This window comes from Carassius auratus, chromosome 21 (assembly GCF_003368295.1).
Source record: "Carassius auratus strain Wakin chromosome 21, ASM336829v1, whole genome shotgun sequence".
Taxonomy (NCBI): domain Eukaryota; kingdom Metazoa; phylum Chordata; class Actinopteri; order Cypriniformes; family Cyprinidae; genus Carassius; species Carassius auratus.
In genome coordinates this window covers 17028571-17056279 of record NC_039263.1, presented here as the reverse complement: position 1 = coordinate 17056279, position 27709 = coordinate 17028571, and the positions used below count along the sequence as shown (strand labels likewise).

The following is a 27709-nucleotide window of genomic DNA, read 5'->3' as shown; positions in this document are numbered from 1 at the left end:
TGTAATTGGCTCATTTGGGCAAAACAATGTAATGGCCTGATCAAGCTAATGCTTTCAAGGCCATATGAATCATTACACAACTCAAATATTTCAGCATTTAGCTGTCTCCTAGGAACTGTCTGGACCACAATGGAAAGAACAATGGCACTTCAATCAAACAGCAGCTTTTATGTAATAGATGAGAAGTGCCGAACACATGTGGTATGGAGTAACAATGTCGTTTTCATATAGTTTCATGAAACTTTGACAACAGATCTTTTAGATTCATCATCCAGGTACACTACATTACAGGTACACGTTTGATTACACAGAGATACAATAGAAGTACAAATGTCACACAGTGACAAGCTACTGCTTCTTTTCACAGAAGTCAAAACTGTACATGTACAACAAATACATTGATACTTAGTCTGAAATTGAGCATTTAGAGGTTTAATGGATGCAAGAATAACCGCATGCTTAAATGACAAGCCGTTTGCACCCGTCTGCTGAGCAGTATATATTTATCATTGTTAGCCTTTGCAGCTGAAGCAGAAATGTTCCTCCTAACTTGACAGATGAGAATAACTACACAAATGAGAAAATAGCTCCATATAGCTTGAAAAATGTTCAAGGGGACGAAGAAATATCTATTTGAATAAATTGTTAGATAAACTGTTAAATATTTACCTCAGGCTACATACTGAATACGAGTTTGTTTCTTCTGAACAAATTTTGAGAAATTTAGCATTATATAATTTGCTCGCCAATGGATAATATGTAGTGAATGGGTGCCGTCACATTCCAAACAGCTGATAAAAACATGACAATACTTCATAAGTAATCCACACAACTCCAGTTCATCAATTAACATCTTGTAAAGTGAAAAGCTGCATGTTTGTACATGTTGAAACAAATCCATATTTAAGATGTTTTTAACTTCAAACTGTTGCTTCCGGCTAAAACACGTATCAAACTCCAGTCGTGGAGGCTGGTGTCCTGCAGAATGCAACTCCAAAACACATGCCTGGAACACAGTCATCCCTGAAGAGCTTCTTCAGGTGTGTTTAATTAGGGTTGGAGATCAACTCTACAGAACAGAATTTCAGTTCCTGGAGGAACACTTCACAATTATCAGACTCTTTTTACGGCACCCATTCACGAAACAGGATCCGTTTGTGAGAAGTGATGGTCTTGGAAGACCTGAGGGTGAATAAATATTCAGCAATTTTTATTTTTAAGTGCACTGCTTCCTTTAAAGTGTATTTTCTTTGCTTTCTTTTCCTTTGTTGTGCTTTTCAAACCTTACTCATCTCCTTGAACATTCCTGGACATTTTATCTGGTTGCATTAATGGTTTTAGGCAGTCTGATAAAATACCTGCATGCTAAAATCATTCTTACATAATTTACTGTAGTAGTTCTGCGAAATAGGCCTATACACCATCTTTGTGATTTGTTGTTTCTCATCAAAAGGAAACTGCAGTGAAGTCTCTTGATTTGACACGTTTCCTGTGTAGACTGTTGTCTGTATGTTCTCCTCAGGCTGCTGTGGGCATTGAATTCTTGGCTATGATGCACCAACAGACTCCTGAGATTCCTGCTCGCTTGACAGAAATCGGTTGGAATTATCGCTGAACCTTCGGATTTGAAGAAATGACAATCTGAAAAAAAAAAAAAAACAACAACCACAAAAACTGTTATATTCTGCTTGGTTGAAAAGAAGCAAATGCAGCGCAAAGTTTTCTAAGGAATGTGTGCTGTTAATGTCAATGGACAGAGTGAATGAAAGCAGAAAAAAAAAGATAATAGACCAGACACATCTAAAGCAGAGCAACAGATTCCTTAAACATATAGAGCCTTCATGGAATGATTTTAGATATGCAATTTTTATTATCCCTGTTATGTCTTAGAAACATCAAAGTTATCTATCTTCAGCTAAGATAGACATGAATCATTGATGGGTTCAATCTGTCAGTAAACTTTTTAGTTGTTCTTAGATTTGTTTTAGAGAAAGTATGGTTTCAAAGGATCTCTCTTAATGGTTTAGCTAAAAAAAAACTTTAAGCAAGCCATGTACGTCAATCAAATGCATTCCTCTGACCAAATTTAGACATCCATTAACATCTAATTAAACCACGTTGAAGAGTTTTTGCACAATTATGGTGCACATCCATTAATCCATTAAGTGAGTCAAAAAGAAAACTTTCACAATGCTCAGTACTGTGTTACTGTTGCCATTTAGATGACATCTGTGACTATTCATTATAATAAATGTAGTTTTCATCCGAAAACTCATAGGGTTGATGTTTAATGTTTTGCTAATACAGAACTTTTTTTTAGGTTCCTTATTTATTTGAATAAAATACAGTAAAACTGATTTGCTAAATTTAAATAATCGTTTTATATATATATATATATATAGAATGTAATTTACTCCTGTAATGGCAAAGCTGAAATTCAGTATCACATGATCCTTCAGAGACCATTCAAATTAGTTCATTTGGTGCTCAAAAAACATTTTTTATTACTATCAATGTCAAAAAATTGCTGTGCAGCCTTATTGTTTTTGTGGAAACATACATTTTCAGGATTCTTTGATGAATAAAATGTAATAAAAATGGCGTTTGAAATAGAAATCAACTCAGTTTGAATGGACAAGTTCATTGTCATAGATTAAACAATGACTGTTCTAAATTCTTGACTTCACGAATGTTGTCAATATTCCATATTCATTTCTGATTTACTGTATAAAGCCAATGCAGACATCAAAACTTAACAGCAGTAAGTTCATTCACATGGACTTTAAAAATTGCTTTAAGTACTCAGACTTCAGCTAAAAGCTAAAAAGGTCCTTTCTGGCAGTGTTTGCAACTGGGCAAATGTTACATCATCTTATATTAATGATCCAAGCTGTCAAGGTTTATCATGTGTCCTTTCCCCTTTTCGTATTGTTGCTACATCTCCGGTTTAAAGACTATAGCTGGTGTTAATGTTAAAAAAGAAACCATCATCACTGAGGATCAGAATATGGAGCAGATCTCTCAAACTAGCACTTGATCTGCGTTATCTCAGCACTATAGCAGGTTTTAGTGAACCTGAGCTCACTGCAGATTTTCTTAGGATGAAACTTAGCACTTTTTGCAAACATTATCACACATTTAAGCTGAGCACTCTTCAGCACAGACAGCATGAGTGTCACATCCCGTTTGTCTTGTATGAATAGGGCTCCACAGGGTTCTGTCCTCAGAACGTTGTCATTTAAACATAATACAGCACAAGAACAGCGAAACAGCTGAAAGAATGTGTCTTGGGTTCAATGCAGGGGGAGTATAGAGTGACTGACTCGTGTGAGTGGCACTCGAGCGAATCATGTCCGAGGGTCAGCAGGGGAAAGATTGAGGCATTCTCAAGCCTGTCACACAAGCCACAAACTCACTAAGTTCCTAATCACTTTCTCATCTCTCTGACTGGCTTTCCCTACTTCTTAAGTAGATAATAATAAATAATAATAATTTAACATAGGTCTTTTTTATACAAAAATAGTTTACAGTGAACACATCAGTCGATCACCAATATGGTCCATATAATTCAGAGAAAATTTTCAGAAATGCTAGACATAAACGCAGAACATACATGACTACATATATTGTGAGATAAACTCAGAATTGTACATAATACTGTAATATACTACACAGTCTGATCACATGGTTTGATACAAAGTTCTACAACGCAATAAGCAAATGAATTCGGGTAGAATGGAAATGTTATTTTACACTGATCCATTTGCTTTGTAAATGAATGTTGATTCATAAGAAGTAAATGTGCTTCTGCTGTCCAGAACTAAATTAGATTAACCTTGAATGTCAGAGTGAAATCTGATTAAATTATTCTTATTAAATCAACTGTCAAAAATGAAAACCTTGTTAGCTTTTACTCACAGAATGCCTTGCAACTGTATGCAGCAGGATTGTTATTTGTCAGATAATTTATTCAAATATGAACGTTTCTAAGGTCTCTAACATTGTAGGAAGTTCTTAAGACATGCAGTGACTTTTTTTAGACAGACCACCCAAAAATGAAAACTTACTCACCCTCATGTCGTTCCAAACTTGTACGAATTTCTTCTGTTGAAAACAAAAAGATTTAGGATTTGAAGAATGTTGGAATTGTGTTAGAATGTTACTTTTGTTAGTTAATGGCTACCTTCAACTGGTTACCAGCATTCTTCAAAATGTCTTATTTTGTGTATAACAGAAGAAAGAAACTCATACAGGTTTGGAACTTTCATTTTTGGATGAACTATCCCTTTAAATTGTATTGCTGACCAGATGTTCCAATTATGTTCCTAATAAAAAAAAAACATCTTTAAATAATATATTGCAGTTAGCACTCTCAATCAATATTAATCTCCCAAAAGAAAAGAGGAGCCCTTTGGGTCGACAGGCAGGTCTTGAAACCTTTTTCATGCTGTTCTCATGAACTGTCCTATAATAAGACTGAGATTGATCAAATCAGTAATCCAGTTCAGATGAGTTCCCCACTTTATGAGCTACTTTATGCTCCTAATGTCCAATAATTCTCCCCATATGCAAAAACAGATTCCTACAAAAGGCCAGGCAGGCTTTGAACTTTGAATACTTTGTAAAAAGAGCAGCCTGTCTGTCTCAAAGCTTTCTTCTTTGACTGATCTCTGTCCTCATCTCGTTTCTGTCCTTAGCTAGAAGCTATCAAAAAATCTTTCAACATCCCCAAACCTTTCAACATCAGCCTGTCAGGGTTTATTTTGCGATAATGACTAACTGAACATTAACCGAGAAACACCATCCTCTATTATTGGTAGATATTGATTGGAAACAGAAATGAATGGGCAAATAAAATCCATCGAGTAACTGCACAGAGAAGAGGAACATCAGTTAACATCACTCAACCTTCTTCTCTTGAAGTAAATAAGTCTGAGTGCAGTAATTAGTCTATCTCAGTCATCTGTGCCCGACATATAAAGTACACATTTAACATTATCCACTGTTCTTCCCTCTGCACTTCTTCATGAAGAGATTTTTCTTTTTCATTACCAATTTCCGTTTTGGTATACAATAATAATAAAAGTGATATTTTCAGCATCTGATCACAACTTCTGACCGTTTAATAAGAATTTTAAAGCACATACATTTTTTTTTTTTATGTCATGCTCGCAGTTACAAAAAAAGATAAGAAACCTAACAAGGATTGTGAAATGTCTTGAAAAAGAACCTCAGGTAGGGAGCGCAATAATCAATGTGACTCCCTGTGAACATTTTTAAACCACAGGGGAAATTATTTAAAATAGATACGCATGCAAGACCCTGTCCATTAGTCTGATGACCAGCTCATAGCCTGACCTGACATTAACCTGAAACACAAGGATCTGGTGCAGCTGAGAGTGAAACTGATGCAGGTATGACCAAACATCATCTTTAGCAGTGGGTTACAGTGGATACCTCTCAAATGCTCAGCCGAACCTCATTTAGACTTCACAAGAGAAACGGTAGAGATAAATTGTGTTCAGGTTACTGCCTAGACACCAGTGATTATCTTTTTAAAAAAAATTTATTTGACCCTCTTTAATAGTTGTTAAAGGAATTATTAAATTAATAAATGGACTTTAAGACTGGTGATATTTAAATGTACAGTACGAAATGGACAGAACCAAAATTTAGCATTCTGTAATTTATTCACTCTCAAGTTATTTCAAACCTCTGTGACTAAATATTTTCCACTGAACACAAAAGTAGATGTTTATATGGAAGCCCATTTCCACTGAATAAAAAAATCAAAAAGGTAATTGTGACTTTTTATCTCGCAATTGCGCAATATAAATTATATAGAAAAAAGATATGAAAAAAGTTCACAATTTCGAGATATACAAATTCCGTAATTCAGAGAATTCTAGAATCGCGGGATGTTTATATCTGGAAATTGTTGACTTTTTTAGAATTGCGAGTTTATATGTCACAGTTCTGACTTTATATGAGTTATTAAGTCAGAATTGTTAGATATAAACTTGTAATTTTGAGAACATATCAGTCTTTTCCCCCTTAAAAATCTGACTTTGTTACTCGCAATTACAAGTATATATCACGCAATTCTGAGAAAAAAAGTCATAATTGCGAGAAAGAAAAGTCAGAATTGTGAGATAAAAAGTCACAATTACCATTAAAATAATTATTCCGTTGTGAATACAGTCTTCCATATGTTTAGCACAATGTTCATACAGCTCTGATATACAGCTGAATTTGACCAAGGGTTTTCAAACTCCAAAAATGACAAAAGTACCATATGATTTAGGCAATCTATTCCAAGTTTTCTTAAGCCATACAATATTTCTGTGCGAGGAACAGACCAAAAATCATGCTGTTATTCAATAATAATCTTTCATCTCAGTTCTCAAATCACATTTACACTTGCGTTTATTCAGATATAATAAGTTCTAATAGTTTTACTTAAAGGGGGGGTGAAATGCTATTTCATGCATACTGAGTTTTTTACACTGTTAAAGAGTTGGATTCCCATGCTAAACATGGACAAAGTTTCAAAAATTAAGTTGTACGTTTGAAGGAGTATTTTTGTTCCAAAAATACTCCTTCTGGTTTGCCACAAGTTTCGGAAAGTTTTTTTTCGAGTATGGCTCTGTGTGACTTTAGATGGAGCGGAATTTCCTTATATGGGTCCTAGGACACTTCTGCCGGAAGAGCGCGCGCTCCCGTATAGCAGAGCACTGAGAGCACAACAGACATTCACTGATCAGAGCGAGAGCGTCGCGAAATGTCACAAAAGGAGTGTGTTTTTGGTTGCCAGGGCAAGACAACCCTGCACAGATTACCAAAAAAAACAGCATTAAGGGACCAGTGGATAGAGTTTATTTTTACAGAGCATCAATGGAGTTGTGCAAGTGTTTGTGTTTGTTCCCTACATTTCGAAGATGCTTGTTTTACAAACAAGGCCCAGTTTGATGCCGGAATTTCACATCGTTTATTTCTTAAGGATAATGCAGTCCCAACGAAAAAGGGTCACGATCGTGTGTTGGAACCGCAGGCGGTGAGTAAAACTGCTTAAAATATCTCTGCCTCCTTGTTATTGCGTCCCCCTCCCCTCCCAGAGACCCGGATTCGAGCCCCGCTCGGAGCGAGTCGTTGCTGATGCTGCTCTCGTTCAGTTTCAGCCTTCACAGCTGTCACAGCTTCCAAACGCTCTCAACGCAAAAGCCTACTGGCGCTCGTGATTCTTTAGCTCCGCCCACACGTCATGCCTCCAGCCTGTCGTGTTTTTCCGGGAAAAATCGGTACAGACTATCTTTCTCTTATGAATATAATAAAACTAAAGACTTTTTGGAGTTATGAAGGATGCAGTACTACTCTATAGGTACTCAAGATTAACAGGATATTGAGTGAAAACGAGCATTTCACCCCCCCTTTAAACTTGAAATTTAAACTCATTTCAGTCGGTTGCCAAAACATTTAAAAAAATTTAACTTTTCATCCAATATTTATATTTTATTTCAGCTTTATTTAAATGAGCAGAAAACTATTTTTAACAGTTTTAGTTAACAATAATAACACTGAAGACTGAATGTTTGGATGAACTATTCCTTTAATAATTTAGACTCAATGCTGAAAGCCAAACCAAGATTACAGCCACATCAAAATAGTTTATAATTTCAAGATTATTAAAAATCGTAACTATTTATTTGATAGTTATGCCCTCTTTTAGACATGGGGAGGAGGTATGCTCATCACTGGCACTATTTGTATAAAGGGCTGCTAAAATAGTGCCACTTCTAAGATCAATCTGAGTTAATAACTGCTTCGGCAAGGAGGGAAAGCTTGTGAATTACATTATAAAATCAATCTAAGACAATAACACATTGCTCCTGTTAACTCACTCTATCAAGTGTCTGTGATAGTAATGGCAGAAACTAAAACTACACCGTTATTATAGCTGACACCCTAAAACATCAGAATCAAGATTTAAGGCCTTTACTGCAGTGTCAAATTCACCACAAGGCAGAACGCTTTTTAAAAAAATGTGTTGAGACAGGTCTGAATAAAAGTGATGTCAGGGTGCAAGGCCGCCGCGTCACACAGTGCCATCAAATTGAATTTCTCTCTCTAACGGGACGGTTTTATAGACAGCAATAACAACAATGTCCTTCATCTAAGATAGAGCCATAAAACATGTGACCACCTTCATCTCAGCTTCTATTCAAGAAGTCATCAGCGGGAGAATGCTATCAGGATGTTCTCATTCCTCAATCGTGCTCTCTATTAGAATGAAGAGCAACAATAAAACATTCTCTCATATGTTTTGGTTTTATTTCTTGGCTTTTGGTTTCAAGGCTGTGTGGAGGCTTTGATTTGACCTTGGCTGAACCTGAACGCGATGACGTTTAACTTCAAGATTGCTGACATGTACATATCATTCTGAACAGGTTTTGGACACAGACCTGCATTTATAATTCTTGGAAAACAGCGGTGCTTGGTGGTACCTGGTTCTGATTGAGCCAAAGGTCCAAAGTTCCTCTTACAAACCTGACGCTTTTTCAGTCACACCGAGCGAAACGTGAGTCCGACTGCCACAGAACGGATTCAGAAAGCTCAACTCAAAGTCCTCAGCATGAGTAGAGAGCGGACTTAAACCACATGGATAAGTCGCTCAAATGTTCCTTGGTATGGAGAATGTCACATTTCAGACATACCTCCCGGAACGTTCTAGGAGCAAATGTGTCGAATATGGAAAATGTGAAAGGCTGCGATTGACGATTAAGGTTTGCTGGATTCTGGCCATTAGAGAAGTCTCTATGGAAACAGAAGCAGAGAGAGCTGTGTATTCTGACACCTTTTCTGCATCACCAATCATCAGTCTGATAACAAACAAAGTGGGAAAAATGCGGCGCTTGAGGGGATCAAGGCTGTAGTTTTCAGACAAAAAAATCAAATAACAAAATCACTTCTCGCTGTGAATTCGCTCGTGTTGCACAAGGAGAGATTCTGCAGCAGCCCCTAACAAAAGAGTGTAACTCTAAATCCTTACATTTATAGCATTAATAGCTGCTTTAAAACAAAACACTGGAATAAGTGGAGCAATTAAGTGAGCTGAATGTGTACTATTAATTTGGATACAATAATTTCAACAGGGGAATACAATGCAGAGGCAGTTAAATCTTCAGTCAGAAACACTCTCTGAGATTTTTTGACATATCTGCCTTGAAAAAAACAAAAACAAAAAACACTTAAAGGGGGGGGGGTGAAATGCTATTTCATGCATACTGAGTTTTTTACACTGTTAAAGAGTTGGATTCCCATGCTAAACATGGACAAAGTTTCAAAAATTAAGTTGTACGTTTGAAGGAGTATTTTTGTTCCAAAATACTCCTTCCTGTTTGTCACAAGTTTCGGAAAGTTTTTTTCGAGTATGGCTCTGTGTGACGTTAGATGGAGCGGAATTTCCTTATATGGGTCCTGAGGCACGTTTGCCGGAAGAGCGCGCGCTCCCGTATAGCGAGGCTGAGCAGCACAGACATTTCACTGATCAGACCGATTCACTGATCAGAGCGAGAGCGTCGCGAAAAGTCACAAAAGAAGTGTGTTTTTGGTTGCCAGGGCAAGACAACCCTGCACAGATTACCAGAAAAAAACAGCATTAAGGGACCAGTGGATGGAGTTTATTTTTTACAGAGCATCAATGGAGTTGTGCAAGTGTTTTTGTTTGTTCCATGCATTTCGAAGATTCTTGTTCACAAGGCCCAGTTTGACAATGGATTTGCGTATCGTTTATTTCTTAAGGATGATGCAATCCCAAGGAAAAAGGGTCACGACCGTGTGTTGGAACCGCAGGCGGTGAGTAAAACTGCTTCAAATATCTCTGCCTCCTTGTTAGTGCGTCCCCTCCCGTGCCAGAGACCCGGGTTCGAGCCCCGCTCGGAGCGAGTCGTTGCTGCTGCTGCTTTCGTTCAGTTTCAGCCTCTGGATCTGATTCTGGATCATAAATAAATGGCTGAATCTGACTGTTAGCCATGGTTTGTTTTGGTTGGTTTTGTCCTCACGGTGTCACAGCTTCCACATGCTCTCAACGCAAAAGCCTACTGGCACTCGTGATTCTTTAGCTCCGCCCACACGTCATGCCTCTAGCCAGTCGTGTTTTTCCGGGAAAAATCGGTACAGACTATCTTTCTCTTATGAATATAATAAAACTAAAGACTTTTTGGAGATATGAAGGATGCAGTACTACTCTATATGTACTCAAGATTAACAGGATATTGAGTGAAAACGAGCATTTCACCCCCCCTTTAAGTTAAACTGGATTAGAATCAAACCTCCTGTTTAGTTGCGTTTATTTTATTAATCTCAAAATGTAATATTTCACCTCTAAATCTGGAAAGCTACTGTATGTGTATGTTTGTACTGTATACATTTATGGGTTACTCATTCTGCAATTTAGGATTAATTTCATGTCCACTGAGGATAATTATATTTTTTCTAACAATTTCTCTTTAGAAATATCCATTAAGAGAATACATACCATAGTCTCACACATCACAAAACCATTTGTCCAGCATCATGTGATGTCATTTTGAAGACATTATTGACCGTCATCTGTGTTTTGGTTTTTGATTTTTATGCTTGGCAGTATTTTTTTTTTATTTAATTCAAAATAATGTGGTTGACCTGATCAAGAAAACGTCATTTGGTTGACCAAACAATGCCTGCCACTGAAATTACAAGTGAAAACATGTTGTCTTTGTATATTATTACAATTAATTATTGTCCCCAAAATGGTAGGTGTGGGGTAAAGTGTGCCAGATGCTTTGAAGTAAGCTGTGTCAGTGCCTCAGCTAATACAGTTCTGCCATCAAATATACTAAAAACTATTACAAATAGTATTATTATTACAAATACTTTGTCAAAAATGGTTAGCTAGTTTAATATACAGCAAAATAAGACTTGCACGTGTTTGTTTTGTTCAAGAGTCGCAAAGTGATGTCATCTATAATTATGCAAATCCAGTTTGGGGGTAATTGCCCAGTTAAATCAGTCTGAAACTATGAGGAGAAAAACAACTGGAATCATGGAAAGACTTGATGCTGAATATTCTACCAGCTCTTGCGGCTAAACAGCTTTTCACTTTCAAAGATACAGAGCATGTTCCAGCCGATTATGTCATTTTTAAGTGTCTTGTAAAAGTCTTTATGGTATTAGTATGTTTCTAAATGGGTTTTATAAAGATCATTTTTATGATAATGTCTAAGATTATTGTGACATTATCATTTCTAACATTTTTAGCATTTTTCAGGCCAAGGACAGAGAGTAAGAGCAGGGAGCCCTTAACTGAGGGTAGCATTTTAACACACATCGCAAAACCATTAAAATAATAATGATCGATTAGCTATTGGCACATTGCATTTAAATTTTACACAATGCATTTTATAAAACATTTAATGGAATTTTAGCTTCTAACTTTAGATTTAGTTGTATTTTTGTTTACCACACATTACCTTTTTCTCAGGAAGTATGGAAAATTAAATATTAGTAAAAAAAAAAAAAAAAAGATTTAGCAATTGCTGCCCTGTTGAAATTGAAGATTCAGAAACATTCATTGAATACATTTAACATCAAAATCAAAAAATTATAAATATAGTATCGATCAAAATAAATACTTTTTTCGGAAAGGATATAGGTCTATTTAATTGGTCAAATATGATTAATATGTGTATAATGTGACTTATTTCAAATAAATGCTGTTACTTTCTATTAATTAAGGAAACTTAAAAATGTAGCAGTTTCTTAAACTTAAAATTCTTAAAATTCTTAAGCCGCACAACAATTTTCAACATTGATTATAATAAGAAATGTTTCTTGAGCACCAAATCAGCATATTAATATTCTTTACTATAATTTCTGAACGATCATGTGACACTGAAAACTGGAGTAATGGCTGCTGAAAATTCAGCTTTGAAATCAAAGGAATACATTCAATTTTTGAAATATATTAAAATAGAAAGGTTATTTTAAATTGTAATAGTATTTCACAGTATTACTGTTTTCTCCGATACTTTTTACTTTGGTGAGCAGACTATTTAAAAAAAATAATAATAATCTCACCGACTCCAAAGGTTTGAACAGTGTTAATGCTTTGTGAATATATTTGTGAACTTCTGTATATATGGCCTTTAGAAAACAACTAATTAAACAGGAAAAGGACCTTAATGATGCAGTAAGTCCAACCAGAAATCAAAAAGCACTTTACCAATATTCTACCATGCACTTTTCATATATGTGACCCTGGACCACAAAACCTTAAGTTTAAGTCTCAAGTGTCAGTCTTAAGTATATACATTATATACATTATACCATCTGAAATCTGAATAAATAAGCTTTTTAATTATGTGTGGTTTATTAGGATTGGACCATATTTGGCCGAGATACAACTATTTGAAAATCTGGAATCTGAGGGTGCAAAAAAATCTAAATACTGAGAAAATCGCCTTTAAAGTTGTCCAAATGAATTCTTAGCAATGCATGTTACTTTTCAAAAATTAGGTGTTGATATATTAACGGTAAGAATTTCAATGTTTTTTTTGGCTATTGCTAAAAATATACCCCAGCGACTTAAGATTTAAGGTTTTGTGGTCCAGGGACACATATAAGGTTATCCTTCATCTCTTTTCTCCCAGAACTAATTTCTGAAAGCTCAGTGTGTTCAAGAGGGACTAACTATACCTGAGAGAAATGGAGGTTCCGTTGGCAGACTCTGATTGTCGTCTGCTTGGACTAAAGCCCTCCTGTGGGGCATAGTGCTCATTTCCACAGCACAGGATCATAAGGAAGGCTCTCCGAAAAGCCCGGTTCAGAAAAGCATATAGGAACGGATTCAAGCCTGAATTGATGTAACCCAACCAGAGCCAAGCGGTCCACATCTGCCACGGCACGCTGTAATTGATGAAGGGATCCACCATGTTGGTGATAAAGAAGGGCGCCCAGCACAGACAGAAGCAGCCCATGATGACAGCCAGCGTCTTGGCCGCCTTGGTTTCATTCTTAATGCGACTGGAGCCCTGTTGATTGTGGTTGGGGTAAGTCGAAGAAGGGGCTGAGCCGGCCCGGTGCAGCGAGCCGATTCGCCGAGCGTGTCCCATTGCGGTGCGATAGATTCGATGATAGGCGAGAACCATCAGCACCAGAGGCACATAGAAGGCCACAGCCGAACACACCAGAGCATAGGGCCGGTTCACCATAAACACACAAGTCGTATTATGGGAGGAGTTGAATTTTCTTTGTTCGATCTGGGGAATGACATGTAGAAACAAAAGAAATGAAGGATACATCAATATTAAAATTATGGCTGATACCAAGAACTGATTATTCTCTCTGTAAATGCAACAAGTGAAAGTACAGTATTAACAATGTATATGTTGTGATTTGCTAAAGATTACATTTACCATAAATGAACCTTTTAACTAAATTAAGCTTATTGGTAGATACTGTAAAAGGCCATCTATACACACACACACACACACTCATATTTATAGTAGAAAATAAGCAGCCACAATTAAATATCCAGAATGGATCTGAACATAATACATATATATACAATATTGACTAGTAAATGTAAAAAATCCCTAATATCGGTAACCAATATTGGTTAGGCTGCATCTACTTCAAATGATCAAAAATATAGTAAAAACAATAATATTGTAGTATATTACAATTTTAAATAACTGATTTCTATTTTAATATATTTTAAAGTGTAATTTATTCCTATGATGGCAAAACTACAGCCATTACTCCAGTCTCCAGTGTAACATTTCTTTCAGAGAGTACAACAGCAATTATTTGAAATTTAGTTTTTTGTAGCAATGTAAAAGTCTTTAGCATAACTTTAAACCAATTTAATGCATCCTTTTTGAATACTAGATATAGGTATATATTTTTTATATATAGATGCTGACTTCCAACTTTTGAACATATTACACTTTGTAAAATATATTTGGATTATTACTTCCATTACCAAAAATGTAACCTGCCTTAAAATGGTAAAACTCAAGAAGTAACATGATTTAGAACCTCTCTACAATATAGCCAAAGTAAATAACCATTCATTCCATTTTTTTAATTTGTTACATACAATTTTCACATTTTTTGTAACCTGAATTTGTGGCTTTTTTTTTTTCAAAACAGTTTTTTTTAACGCATCTTACACATCTTACACAATTACTTAAAATATATACAACATCAGCATGACAAGAAGAATGCTTCCGACCACTCTTTACTTACAAAGCTCTCGATTCCAATGGTATTCCAACTTTGCATGATGGGAAAAGAGATGAAAATGGGGATGACCCAGCATCCAACCAGCATCAGTGAGACTCTCACAGGTGTCATCTTGTTATTGTAGACCAGAGGCTGACAGCAAATCGCATAGTACCTGTCCGAGACAAGAAGTGCAAACATCTCAAGATTGATACATGGATGCTGTCAGCCATAATCAATGAGTTCCTACATACTGTACTTTCATACACCCAGATGATTCTGCTGATCTTTCCTTGAAAAGCTAAAGAAGTGAATTATGTACTCCCAGAAAATATGCTCTCACTAGAGACTGTAGAAGCAAAGGCATCATGAGCCATGGGAATCTTACGGATGGAGAAGGCACTTGGCGATACAGTAAGACAGATAAACAGAATTTGTTGCTCAAAAGAGAGAGAGACAGGCTTTGAGAGACTAAGAATGAGTCTTGTTACCGCCATATGGACCAGGTGCGGTGCATAAATCACAGCTGCTCTCTTATGGGCCAAGAGAGCTGCGGTCTTCCTAATGGGTGAACATGAGAAAATCTGCATACGTAATGCAGCTAATTACACATAATTTAGCCGACACGTTGACAAACCCCTGAAGTTACTGTCAAGTGTTTCTTGTTTTGTGAGTACATTTCTGAATGTACAGTTCACTCTGTGAGTGGTAAATAAAACACATCTTCACAATCAAAGAAACATAACGATTAGGAATCGGACAAAATAGAAATGAGACATTACAATGCAGGCTGGACATCATCTTTGCATATAACACAGCAAGGTGCCAGAAAAGCATTGTAGCACACTGTAGTTTTGTTATGCACGATTACAGGGCTTAAACCTTTCAGAGTACCTCTGGTTGCCAAAATGCAAAACATACCGTTTAGAGAGGAAAAAAAAGTTAATAAACTGTAATCCAAATAAATCCATAATTTTGTTATGATATATTTTTTTTTTAAGACATATCTTATGTTTATCATGGCTGCATTTATTTGATAAAAATAATTAGGAAAGAATATTAAAATATAAATAAAATGATTATAAAATGATACAAATATATATATTAAAAATATTATTTATTCCTGTGATACTCCAGTCTTCAGTGCCACATGATCCTTCAGAAATCATTCTAAAGTGCTGATTTGGTGCTTAATTATTATTGCTGCTTAATTTGTAATGATATTTCACAATATAACTATTTTTACTAGATTTCTGATCAAATGAATGCAGCTGTGGTAAGCTTAGAAGATTCATTAAAAAAAATACATTATTCCAATTATTTGACTGTTGATGTATATATGTGTATAAAATTATATAAAAATAATGATAATGCATGTCATGAACCAAACATGTTTTAGAGAGAAAAAAACATAAAATCGAGCAAAAAAAAGACTGCTGTCCCGAAGCTATTACGCACATGATAACATGTTCTAATTCAAGACCCCTTTTCTCAGTATTGCCATGGCAACACAAGCAGTTATTTGTGTAGAACAACATTAGTCATGTTTGGTTTCTATATTAGCTTTACAAACACACTCACCTGTCCAGTGCAATGCAGCACAGATGCAGAATAGACGCAGAGGTTAGCAGCACGTCCAGTGAGGTACGGACCAAGCAGAATGTCTCTCCATATTTCCACTGACCTGTGGTCAGCTCTATGGCTGCCAGCGGCATCACAACCAGGGCAACTAGAAGGTCTGCAAATGCCAGTGATACAATGAAGAAGTTGGTCTTCTTCTTCCTATACACGGAACAGTAAACATTAGTTCACTGCAGAAAATGTTTTAGTGTCTATACACAGAAAATACTCATGTTTAAGCTGTTCTGATATTTTATCATACTCAAGAGCCCACACAGACTGATGCATTTACAGTTATTAACTTCATAAAAAACATTTTTTTTTATAAATAATTATGCCACTATGCATCTTGTTATATTACCCTGGAATTACAGAAAACTAGTTAACTCTGCTACTTGGGAGTTTGTAACACAATGGCTGAGGGAGGGATGGCAAATTAGAAAAAAATGTTTTTTTTTTTTCTTTTGCTGATGGAGAAAATTGGAACATAAAAAAAAAAAAAATTTCTTTCAGTTGACCACTATTGAAGTTTACCCAAATATAATTACCTCAGCTTCTGAGAACACAGGAAATGTTAAAACGATCCATTTTAACTTCATACAAAAAGTATGAACAATCTGCCATTGGTTGGAAAAATAGATGGCTCCACCCCAAACTCACGCCATTGGCTGAGCTATTGTTGCTATGTGGGGCTGGTCAGAGCAATGTTTTGAAAACACCAGAGAACCACACTTGTACTTGTTTGTAACATTAAAGGAATAGTTCACCCAAAAATGACAATTCTGTCATTAATTACTCACACTCATCTAATTCCAAATCCATAAGACCTCCATTTATCTTCGAAACACAAATCAAGATATTTTTCTGATCCTGCATAGACCTCTGTTCAAGGTCCAGAAGGGCATCGTTAAAATACTCCATGTGACATCAGTGGTTCAACCGTAATTTTATGAAGCTACGAGAATATTTTTTGTGTGCAAAGAAAAACAAAACAACAACTTTATTCAACAATTTCATCAAAAATATCTTTAATTGTGTTCCGAAGATAAACGAAGGACTTATGGGTTTGGAACGGCACGAAGGTGAGTAATTCATCACAGACATTTTTGGATGAACTAGACTATCCCTTTAACCTACGATTACCTCACTTTTAGATATCTTGCAGATTAAACAAACATAGCCTAATATTAATTTATTTTCACATCAAGAATGTACACTGACACAGCCAATTTAAATGTAGACATGAAGCAGCATTACCTCAGCTGTCTGTCTTTAGAGAGAGCCACCATCACAAGCAAATTACCAAGTGCAGACAGTATAATGACGATCACCAGGACAATAGACAGCGTTATCTTCGAAGTGTGTTTAGACACACCTTCATCCACTGAACTGTAGACAAAAATATGCAGCCAATGATATATAAACAGGTAAGATCAATACATATGTAATAAAATATTTTGAGGTGGTTCTTACTTGTCTGCTGAGTCTGATGACGTAGCCATCACTGGTCATCTGTATGAAAGTCTTCAGATGGGGTTTTGTTCACACAAGACAATGCAGTCCCTCTCCTGTGGGATACACACAACTGTTTTGCGTTCTCACATCCCAAATTCAATCAAATTCTTTCAGCATGAGCTTCAGAGTGAGAGCTCTGAGACTAAACCATCAGCACCTTTGTAAATGAAACACAGGCTTGTGGGATATAACAAGTAAACACGAGCCATGATGAGTGTCTGACCATCTTTCTTTCTAAGCAAAACTACAGACTCACAGGAACCAATCGTTGCATGCTGTCAGTCAGCATTTTGTTGACTGAATCAGTGAATTGAGATTTGCTTTGTTACAGAAATTAGGATCTAAAAAAGATGAATGTCTCTAATAAACTTTGCACACTGCAAATAACCGGATAAACTTGAAACAATGCAATGTATAAACTGTGCAAATTTGAGTGGATACATGACGTGTGAATTTTTTATATATTAGCAGTATTCGTGAAATGAAACCATTGTAAACTGACTTGGAAAGTGACTCTTCTCTTGCATTTTATCACTAGCTTGCTTCCTTGGCATATTACGATTATTACAACTACAGCTAATATATTTGATATATTTACATTTACATGTATGCATTCAACAAACCCTTGTAAATCAGCATATTGGAATGATTTATAAAAGATCATGCGACACTGAAGACTGGAGTAATGATGCTGAAAATGTAGCTTTGATCACAGGAATAAATCTTAAGTTTAAAATATTTTCAGATAGAAAGCAGCTATTTTAATAGTAAAAATATTTCACAATGTTTGTACTTTTGCTATATTTTGGAGCAAATAAATGAAGGCTTGGTGAGCAAAAGAGAATTCTTTAAAAAAAGAAAAACATTAAAAATCTGTTCAAAAATGTTTTACTGGTACACATATTCAAAAATTGTTAATATTAATACATTTTGACTATTGATATGGATAATTATTTTACTATCCTGTTCACGTGTGTGTGTGTGTGTGTGTGTGTGTGTGTGTGTGTGTGTGTTTTAATACAACTTTCCCCCATTTTTACAGACTTTCTAGATGTTTTTGCAAACACATTTCAGATTTGATGTCAAAGAAGGAGTACTTGAGCCTTAATGATGGTGCTGTGGGGTAGATAAAACCAACAAAGCTGAAAAAATACTGACCTAAATTGAAGTCATATGTCTTATTATACCCTCAAAACACATCAAATATTAAAGCAAGGTAAGACAATGAAGATAGAAAAACTTAAACACAAAGTGCATGCGCTCCATCATCAGACCGTTAATACCCACAGTGGCCAAATCTCACTCTGTGCCTGTGGCGCTGGAGCCATAACTCACGCAGAAGTGGAGAGAGCTCTCACAGAATAAACACTGGAAGTGTGTGATGTATTTGCCCAGCTGGGAGGCTCAAGTGGGTATTACAGAGACAGCTTGGACACTTCTTTCCTGTTCTGTTGCTTTCGCTTGAGTTTCAAACAAGCCGGATGATTATTATAGCCCTGTATCAAACACGCTGAACAAAACAACAGCTACACAGCTGATTTACACATGATTCTTGTGTAAGACAAAACAGGTGCCAACTGTTTCCCTCATATGCATATGTGTAATTTAAAGTAACAGTCAACATCTTTAGACAGCTTTTCCGCGCCAACAGAGAATACTACGATACCCCTAAGGAGACATGATGATGAAAAAGAATATGAAATTACGTATGAGAAATATATATGATGAAAATAATAAAGTATTTAAAAAAAAAAAAAAAACTTTTTTTTTTCTTTGAACAAATACAAAAGCTTTGCAAGAGAACACAAAAACATTGAATTATTACTTTATAAAAAAAAATATATTATAATTTTATGTTGGAATTTACTTCTAGTATTTATTTTTTATTCCTTTTTAATTGGTATATTGTATTAAAAAATCCTTAACAATGCCACTGGTTTGTGCATCAATCATGTATATATATATATATATATATATATATATATATATATATATATATATATACATACAGTACAGACCAAAAGTTTGGTCACACCTTCTCATTCAAAGAGTTTTCTTTATTTTCATGACTATGAAATTGTAGATTCACACTGAAGGCATCAAAACTATGAATTAACACATGTGGAATTATATATGGAATTGATTACTGGTTTGCACACTCTTGGCATTCTCTTGATGAGCTTCAAGAGGTAGTCACCTGAAATGGTCTTCCAACAGTCTTGAAGGAGTTCCCCGAGAGATGCTTAGCACTTGTTGGCCCTTTTGCCTTCTGTCTGCGGTCCAGCTCACCCCTAAACCATCTGGATTGGGTTCAGGTCCGGTGACTGTGGAGGCCAGGTCATCTGGCGCAGCACCCCATCACTCTCCTTCTTGGTCAAATAGCCCTTAATGCCTTTAGTGTGACTCTACAATTTTCATAGTCATGAAAATAAAGAAAACTCTTTGAACGAGAAGGTGTGTCCAAACTTTTGGTCTGTACTATATACGTATATACAGTAATATAGCACTATTATTTCATAAATCACACTTTTACTAATTACATTTTTAAGGACAAATTAAAGTTTCTTCCTTTTATCACTTTATCCAAGATTTTGTAATGTTTGTCAGTAGGTGACAATCTTAAAATGTCAACCCTGTTACTATGATTATGAATGGTAAATAATTGACAAATGAAAAGTATAAATCTCTAAAAACATTACTATTAAATGATCTTTCTATAAAGCAAGCAACATTATTTCATAATCTCGATCACAACAAGGCTTGTCAAATTAAACCGTAACTGTTACCTTTCAGAATCTTTGTTTCTAAAATGCATCCATTTAGCTTACGATACCATAATGCAACTCTTAAAAAAAAATATTTTCAATCATATGAAACTTCAAAATCAAACTGGGACAGGCACCCGTTTCATCAAATGACCCAAAAAGACAGCTGAGCTGAAGTATGAAATCTTAAGAGTTCACTCTTTCCTTCAGCTCAAGATATTTAAACATAGTTAACTGTCTGAAGCATACGGATCTATTCTGAAAAACGAATATGAAAATTTCTGTTTTTCAAAAGCATTAAATAAACTGGGACTTCAAACTGTATTTGTGAATTAGCATTGCGAATGAACATGTTATATTTGAAACCACACCTAAAAATGATACATAACAACCTGAATAGTTCACTATCGAACAATTGACAAAAACACTAAAACATGTTCATATTAAACAAAATATTAGACTAACAAATTACAATGAAACAGATAGCTCTATAGATTTCACTAAGGAGCTACCTCAGCATACACCCAGAACTCTTGGCAGGCTACTGTCACTTTAATATATTGGTAATACTTACAGGCAGTATCTCTGATTTGATTGATTTCTCTTCTATGAAGGTTAACGTGACATAATTGACATGATAAAAAGAATCTGCAGTGACAAACCCTCTAATAACTGATTTCGACACCCACACAACGTCTTTTTTCATTTCATGCCACCAGGAAAACTGAGTGGCATGTGCATTTAAAGGGATAAATCACAATCTGTGGTGAAAAGAAAACATAAACCATAAGCCTCACACAAGTTATGAGAGTGACATTTTCACACCATCATAAAACCCATATTGGAGTAACACAAATGTAGAGGTCTTAAACACACATTTATCATGTAGTTGTTGATTTATATGTCTATATACAACAACAATCCGTAAAATGGTCTTTGATCATAAAAACATACAATACAATTAACATTATATGTATCTTTTTCACATTAACTGAGTTCTTGCTTATCACAAAATAAAAAAGTAAAAGCTATTATGAGGTTTCAGTCTCGAAAGGATCAGTCCTATTCGATCACAGTTGCACTCAAATTCCTCTAAAATCTGATTAGTAAACAAATAAACTCTGATATTTTTTAATTGAAACTAAGAACGCCAATATTGTAAAAATGCAAATGGTATATTTTTTGGGATCTAACTTGTTATTAGTAACCTGGTGCAATAGAAAAGAAAAAAAAATATCAATAACAATAATAACAGTAGGCTACTACTATTATTAAAATATTTTAAAACAGACATTAACGGTACTTTAATGACCTGTTGCATATTTTGGCACTTGAAGGCATTTAAGTGCAAAGCAGCATCGTTCAGGTAAGTTGACTCACCCAGAGGCTCCGTGTTTCAGACTTCTTTATGAATCCACATGTATTTCTATAAACTGTCATATTCCATCCCAGTTACTCGAAGACTGAAGTGCTTTCTCTGCCCTGTGTTACAGTCAAACAGCTGCAGTAAACAGCAGATCATCTGTTGATGTGAGTGCACCAGAGTCTCTGCCTGTCCAAAGCACGAGTCTGAAACAAACCACAACAGAGCAACAGCGCCACCTGCTGTTTCACATCACATTACTGCGCTTAGACATCGAATCTACGTACGAACAAACTTTTGGTGGTTTTTTTTTTTTTTTTTACCAAAAAAAAAATTCTGATTTAAATCATATGTGCTATATTTACTATAAATGTTTTTATTTGCCAAATTCACTGAAAAAGGTACAAAGCTGTCACCAACCAATAGCTAAAAAATCTAAACGGTATATATTTGTCGGTTATCTTATTTACCCCCAAATGGTACATATTTGTAGTTTAAAAGCGTATTTATACTTTAGAAGTAAATATTAGCAGCTAAAGTGTACATATTTGTACCTTCTGAAAGGGTACTGTCTACAGTAAGTGACAGGTTTATTCCTTTTTCTGAGAGGGATATGTACTTGGCACATACATGTGTCAGTTGTTATACTGAGCAAAATAGGATGCTATAGTAACACATTATCAAAAACAGAAATCATGAACTAAATGGTTAGGGAGTAAGTAATCTGATGTAAATCCTCAGGCTGATGCTTCTTTATTTCACTAGATGGCACAAGATCACCACACATAGCCTTTATCTTACACTTTATCTTACTGAATGGTAAGTATATTGTGTTGCTGAATGCATTTGTCTTTAGTATATATTTGCTAGGTCGATAAAATCTTGATATATAGTCCCTATAAATTATTTACATATTTACAGATGTGGTCAAATAACCTGGAAAGGACATTGCAAAGTAGGTTTTCATGCTCGGCAAAAACTTGTGTAGATCTTTGTCACACAAGTAAAAATTATGAAGCTTATTAAATAGACTAAAACAAAATTTAACAACAACAATAATGCAGTTTGTTGCAATGTTTACTCCCGATAATATATATATATGTTGTGACATCTTGTGTATGCAGCTTCAGTCTGCAATATTTAATGAAACATAGCTTGCATTGTGACCTTACATGACAGCATCCTGTGGGTTATTGATATTACCGGCATTTATCGAGCTGTTCTGCTCCCTTTACCGTTACAGGAAGGCCAGTTCCTTTGTAGCCAATGCTGTATGTTAGAATTTAGCTTAATCGCAAGTGACAGGAGAAAACTGAGTACGGAAGCTGCACAATACAATTTAATCTATTTCAATTCAGTGACACAAGATAAAAACATTCACAAGCATTGTTTTTGTATAGAAAAGTGATAAATTAAATTGCTTTTTAATATTAATAGACACTGCTGAATGAGTTGTAAAGTTGAGTGCACAGCAGAAGAAAGGACCTGGGTGCTGTGCTGCTGCAGACGGTGGTGAAATTTTAGATGGCTTCTGTGTTTCTGATGACTTACCACTCAGATTTCAACAATGAAGGCAGTAAATGCATTTTTTTATACTGAATTATTTGATTATAGTAAGAGAAACTGAACTAGGGAGAAGAAAAAGTGTTGTAACAAAATCATATTTTGGTCAAATGCAACATATTAAAGGAATATAAAGGAAAAGCTACTATACTCAGATTATTAGAAACTAATGAAATAAAAATAAATAATAAATAAATACAAATAAATAAAATTAAATATGATAATTGCCAGTAATTTACAACTACAATATCATTGGAAACTCATCAAATTAAATAATATAAAGATACAATAAAATAAGAATTATTATTGTCAATATATTAGTACAACTATAACATGGTATTAATGAAAATTCATAAAATTGAAAAAGAAAATCAGTCAATCAATCCAAACTATTATTGTGAATAATTAACTACTAAAATGTTATTGGAAATTAATAAAATTAAATATTATAAACATAACATACATACTATAAAATGTTATTGAAAAATAATTTAAAAAAATGATAAAATAAAATAATTACAAATTATTATAAAAAATGTATTATTGCCAATGCTTTAGCAAGCTCCAGCCATGTTTGTCTTAAGTCTTTTATAAAGTTTGGTTGTCAGCTGTTAAATCAGACCTAGATTTCATCATGGAAAAAATAAATGATGTTGATGAGCTTGGCAGATGCAGGATAGAGTTTTTCTTAAATGGTTTACTGGGCAACGTGTGCTTTTTCTCAGACATGTGCCTCACAGACTCGCTGGCTGAAAATAATGATTTGCATGACTCTTGTTCAGTCTGTTGTTATTGATTTACTCTCAAGCAGTTATTATGAACCAGAGAGTCGGACATGTTCCCAGCATGTGTGGGCGATAAATATACTCCTACACCATCATTTTTTGTTCCAACATTTTGTTTAATCGCTGTGGTTACAGATATGCGTCGCTGTATATTGGTAAAAGAGATCGGTGTTAAATCTTCATGATTTGCACGTAGGAGCTTTCATTGCTTGCCCTTGTTCCTCAACTGAATAATGCATAGGTCAGAGCTTACTCTAACTCTTGACTTCTGATTAGAAATCGATTGTTATGTGCAGTGGGTTTGAGAGAGAGGACCTGGGGTCAGGAGCTGAGGTCATCGCCCCACATCCTCCTCTGAGCCATAAAATCAAAACACACATCCTGAGTGCAGGGGGAAAGCAAGACACACACCAACTGTGCATGCAACCTTAGGGTGCTTTATAATTCCCCGGCTGTTTGGAAATGAGTGAATAATCCGGGCAAATGGAGCAGCGTGTGTGCCTAGGCATTTTCAGCATCCTGTGTCCACACTGCCAGAGTGTATTATTAACCTTGGGGAGGTCAGCGAGTCAGGCCGTTCTCTGAAAAGGAGCAGAGCAAGTTTCCAGTGAACCTGCTTTGGAATTTATCACACAGAACTGATCAGCGTAGCTGGTACAAGAGTTAATATTCAAACCACTCAGAAGATGCATTCAATTGATCAGAAAATGTACGTAATGACATTTATAATATTACAAAAGATGTCTATTTGAAATAAATGCTGTTCTTTTGAGCTTTTTATTTGTTAAAAAATCCTGAAGAAAAAACATATAAAAAAAAGAGTTTCCATAAAAAATAAAAAAAAAACAATATATATATATTTTTAAACTTACACTATTTTTACACTTACACAGTTTTACACTTTATACTGTATTTTAAGTGAAAAATTCAAACTTTTTGTCCAATGTATAATTATATTTTAAAATATATTAGATAATGAACAGTAAAATAACTAATTAAACAATTAAATGAAAATAAATGATGTATAAGACTAAAATAATTTATAACTAAACCTATAACTTTCACAATACACATTGTCATAATATTTCTCAAATACACATTTTTACTATATTTCTGATCAAATAAATACAGCATCTGAGCATAACAGACCTCTTACTGACCACAAATTTTTGCTGGGAAACAATTAATAAAAATTTTGTGTACATAATATATGTACTGTGTCTATTTATAATTTGTATGTAAATACACACACATGCATGTATATATTTAAGAAAAGTATGTTATGTTTATATATATATAGATATATACTGTATGTGTGTGTATGTGTGTCTTAACGTATACATAATAAATATACACAATACACACATATATATTTTATAAACAAAAACTTTTATTTGGGATGCAACTAATCCTTACCCAGAACAATTTTTTATATTTTCAAGTTAAACTAAATGAAAATGAGAAATGTTTCTCGTTTTCAGCAAGTGGCTGAAATAAAATACGTTTTGGAAATTTTATTTTAAGTCAAGCTAACATTTACTTTATTTTCAGTAACTATAACAACCCTCTCTCAGACATGAATATTGAAGCTGTTATGTACAAACTGCTGACAAGTTGCTATATAAAAACTTAAAATAATCCTGGAAATCTTTCTACATGAGAAAGTATCTTACAACAGATTTCACACAACAAGCTTGCAAAATTGCAAACAACAGACTGGCAATTAATTGCAAAAGTTTTCAGAAATTCTTCACTAGAGAACAGAACAAAGGTTGGGTGCTCCATGTCTGCTTTTCATTATTTATGTTTGTCAGATTGTTAGGCCATAAGCCAAGTCTGGTCAAGTTTGTTTCATATGCTATCCTAATAGGGTTATACATAAAACATCAACACCTGCTCCATTCTCAGGAAGGATTGAGCTGTTTCCTGTTTCACTCTCTGTATATTCAAACAGAGACCACAGTTCAAGACCATCAAGCCATATTCACACCTGTGTGTTTGAGATAAAGCATGTAAAAAACCAAAGCACATACGTGCATAGTGGCTTACAGGTGGCAAGCTGTTTTTATTTTTTACGGTTTGCTCAGCAGGTGAAAAGACGTCTGCTGTCAGTAAACAGGATGCAGCAGCCACTTAATGACACATTAGTGCCACCCAGACAGGGTTAATGCCCTGACAAACACTGAGTCAAGAGTCTAATTGTTCTACTGGGTGCTCTGTTTAGAGGTAATGGCAGAGGTTTGTACTGAAGCCTAAACTAGTAGAACTGTGTTGTGATCAAATATTAATTCTAATTAAAGTTCATTAATAATACATTAGCATTAATGTTCACGGGGTTTAAAAAAAAACTGGTTACTGTAGTGAAACTACATAGACAATTAATTCACAATTCATTATGCCTGTTGGACTTAATAATTGCATAGCTGTTATTGTTAAAATTAATTACACATATTTATACACTACTTGAATATGCTTGTGGCCTCTATATGTGCAGCACAGTTGTCATTTTGAATATCCCTCCTGGTGAACATGAAATATTAGGATGCATGTTTAAAAGCACATGAATATCAGGCAAAAAAAAATCCATGACCTTTCATTCTCTTGCCTTGATTTTGTACAGTGTACTTGATTTTTAAAGGGATAGTTCACTCAAAAATAAAATTCTGTCATTAATTACTCGCCCTCGTGTCGTTCCAAACCCTTAAGACCTCCGTTCATCTTCAGAACACAAATTAAGATATTTTTGATGAAATCCGAGAGCTTTCTGACCCTGTAGCAAAGCAACTGAAAAGTAGGTAGTTAGGACATTAAAAATAGTCAATGTGACATCAGCAGTTCAGCCAAAATGTTATGAAGCAACAAGAATTCTTTTTGTGTGCAAAGAAAAAAAAAAGACTTTGAAGACGAGCGTTCACAAAGTATTCTCGTAGCTTCATAAAATGACGCTTGAACCAGTGATGTCACATGGACTATTTTATCAACGTCCTTACTACCTTTCTGGGTCTTGAATGTGTAAGTTGCCCTGCTGTCTATGCAGGATCAGAAAGCGCTCAGATTTCATCAATAAATTTGAGTTTCAAAGATGAACATAGCATAGGTCTAATGAGTTTGGAACGACATGATGGTGAGTAATTAATGACATAATTTTCATTTTTGAGTGAACTATCCCTTTGAGAAGCTTCAGCAATGATATCACAGCCAGACCTTACATCCTGTTCTGTACCTTTTTGAAGAAGAACATATTGTGTTTTTGTCTGTCAGTGTCTGGAAATAGTTCTTTCTTTCTCACTAATGCATAACTAATGCTATACATAAATAACATTTTCTATACTTTCTTCAACAAAAATGAATGTAAATAATCTTTTAATTACATCTGTTATTTTTATTTTACATGCATCGCCTTCTTTATGATTATATAGGACAAAAACATATTTTACAACTACAATGCTCATTGCAGCAGAGGTAACTTGCTCACAAAGTTGGGTTTCTTATCCAGATGGTCTCCTCCCACACCCCAGTCCCCACTCCAGTCACCTCGTGTTCTTCAGTCATGCACACTATCCACAATTCCTATCAGTTGTTTTTCCTGCCCTCCTTGACCCCGCTGACCTCTCGCTCTGCAGCCTGTCTGCTCTCACACTCAGTTTTAAAAACACTGTGCTACACAAAGTGTCAAGCTTTCTCTCGCCCTCCCTCTCAGACCTCTCAGTGTGACGGTGTCAAAGATCTCACGGCACGGACAGGCTTACCTCTTGCTTCACTCTGCTTTTGCAACTTGACGATTGACCCCTCAAGACTCCAACAACAAGAGAAGACATTTATTTGGATTTAGAAAA

General features: G+C 35.1%; 2 protein-coding genes across 3 annotated transcripts in view; both read right to left on the bottom strand.

Annotated features, from left to right (window-relative positions):
- The window catches only part of LOC113038752 (mitotic-spindle organizing protein 2), a 1160083-nt gene that overhangs the window by 663117 nt on the left and 469257 nt on the right, over positions 1–27709 (bottom strand). The gene's annotated exons all lie outside the window — the stretch shown is intronic.
- Positions 812–27709, bottom strand: LOC113038738 (5-hydroxytryptamine receptor 4). The gene is made up of 8 exons (XM_026196371.1): positions 27623–27709; positions 21543–21731; positions 17356–17450; positions 17140–17271; positions 15844–16044; positions 14287–14437; positions 12733–13295; positions 812–1641 (listed from the first exon to the last, which is right to left on the bottom strand). The coding sequence occupies exons 3-8, from the start codon at positions 17382–17384 to the stop codon at positions 1548–1550; spliced, it is 1170 nt and encodes a 389-aa protein (XP_026052156.1). The 5' UTR covers positions 17385–17450; positions 21543–21731; positions 27623–27709; the 3' UTR covers positions 812–1547.

Coding starts and splice junctions, on each gene's coding strand:
- LOC113038738 (XM_026196371.1), bottom strand. CDS start 17,384: ATGGCTACGTCATCAGACTCAGCAGACAA. Junction 17,272..17,355: donor TCATCAGACTCAGCAGACAA/GTAAGAACCACC, acceptor TTTTGTCTACAG/TTCAGTGGATGAAGGTGTGT. Junction 1,642..12,732: donor GGAACCTCCATTTCTCTCAG/GTATAGTTAGTC, acceptor TTTTTTTTTCAG/ATTGTCATTTCTTCAAATCC.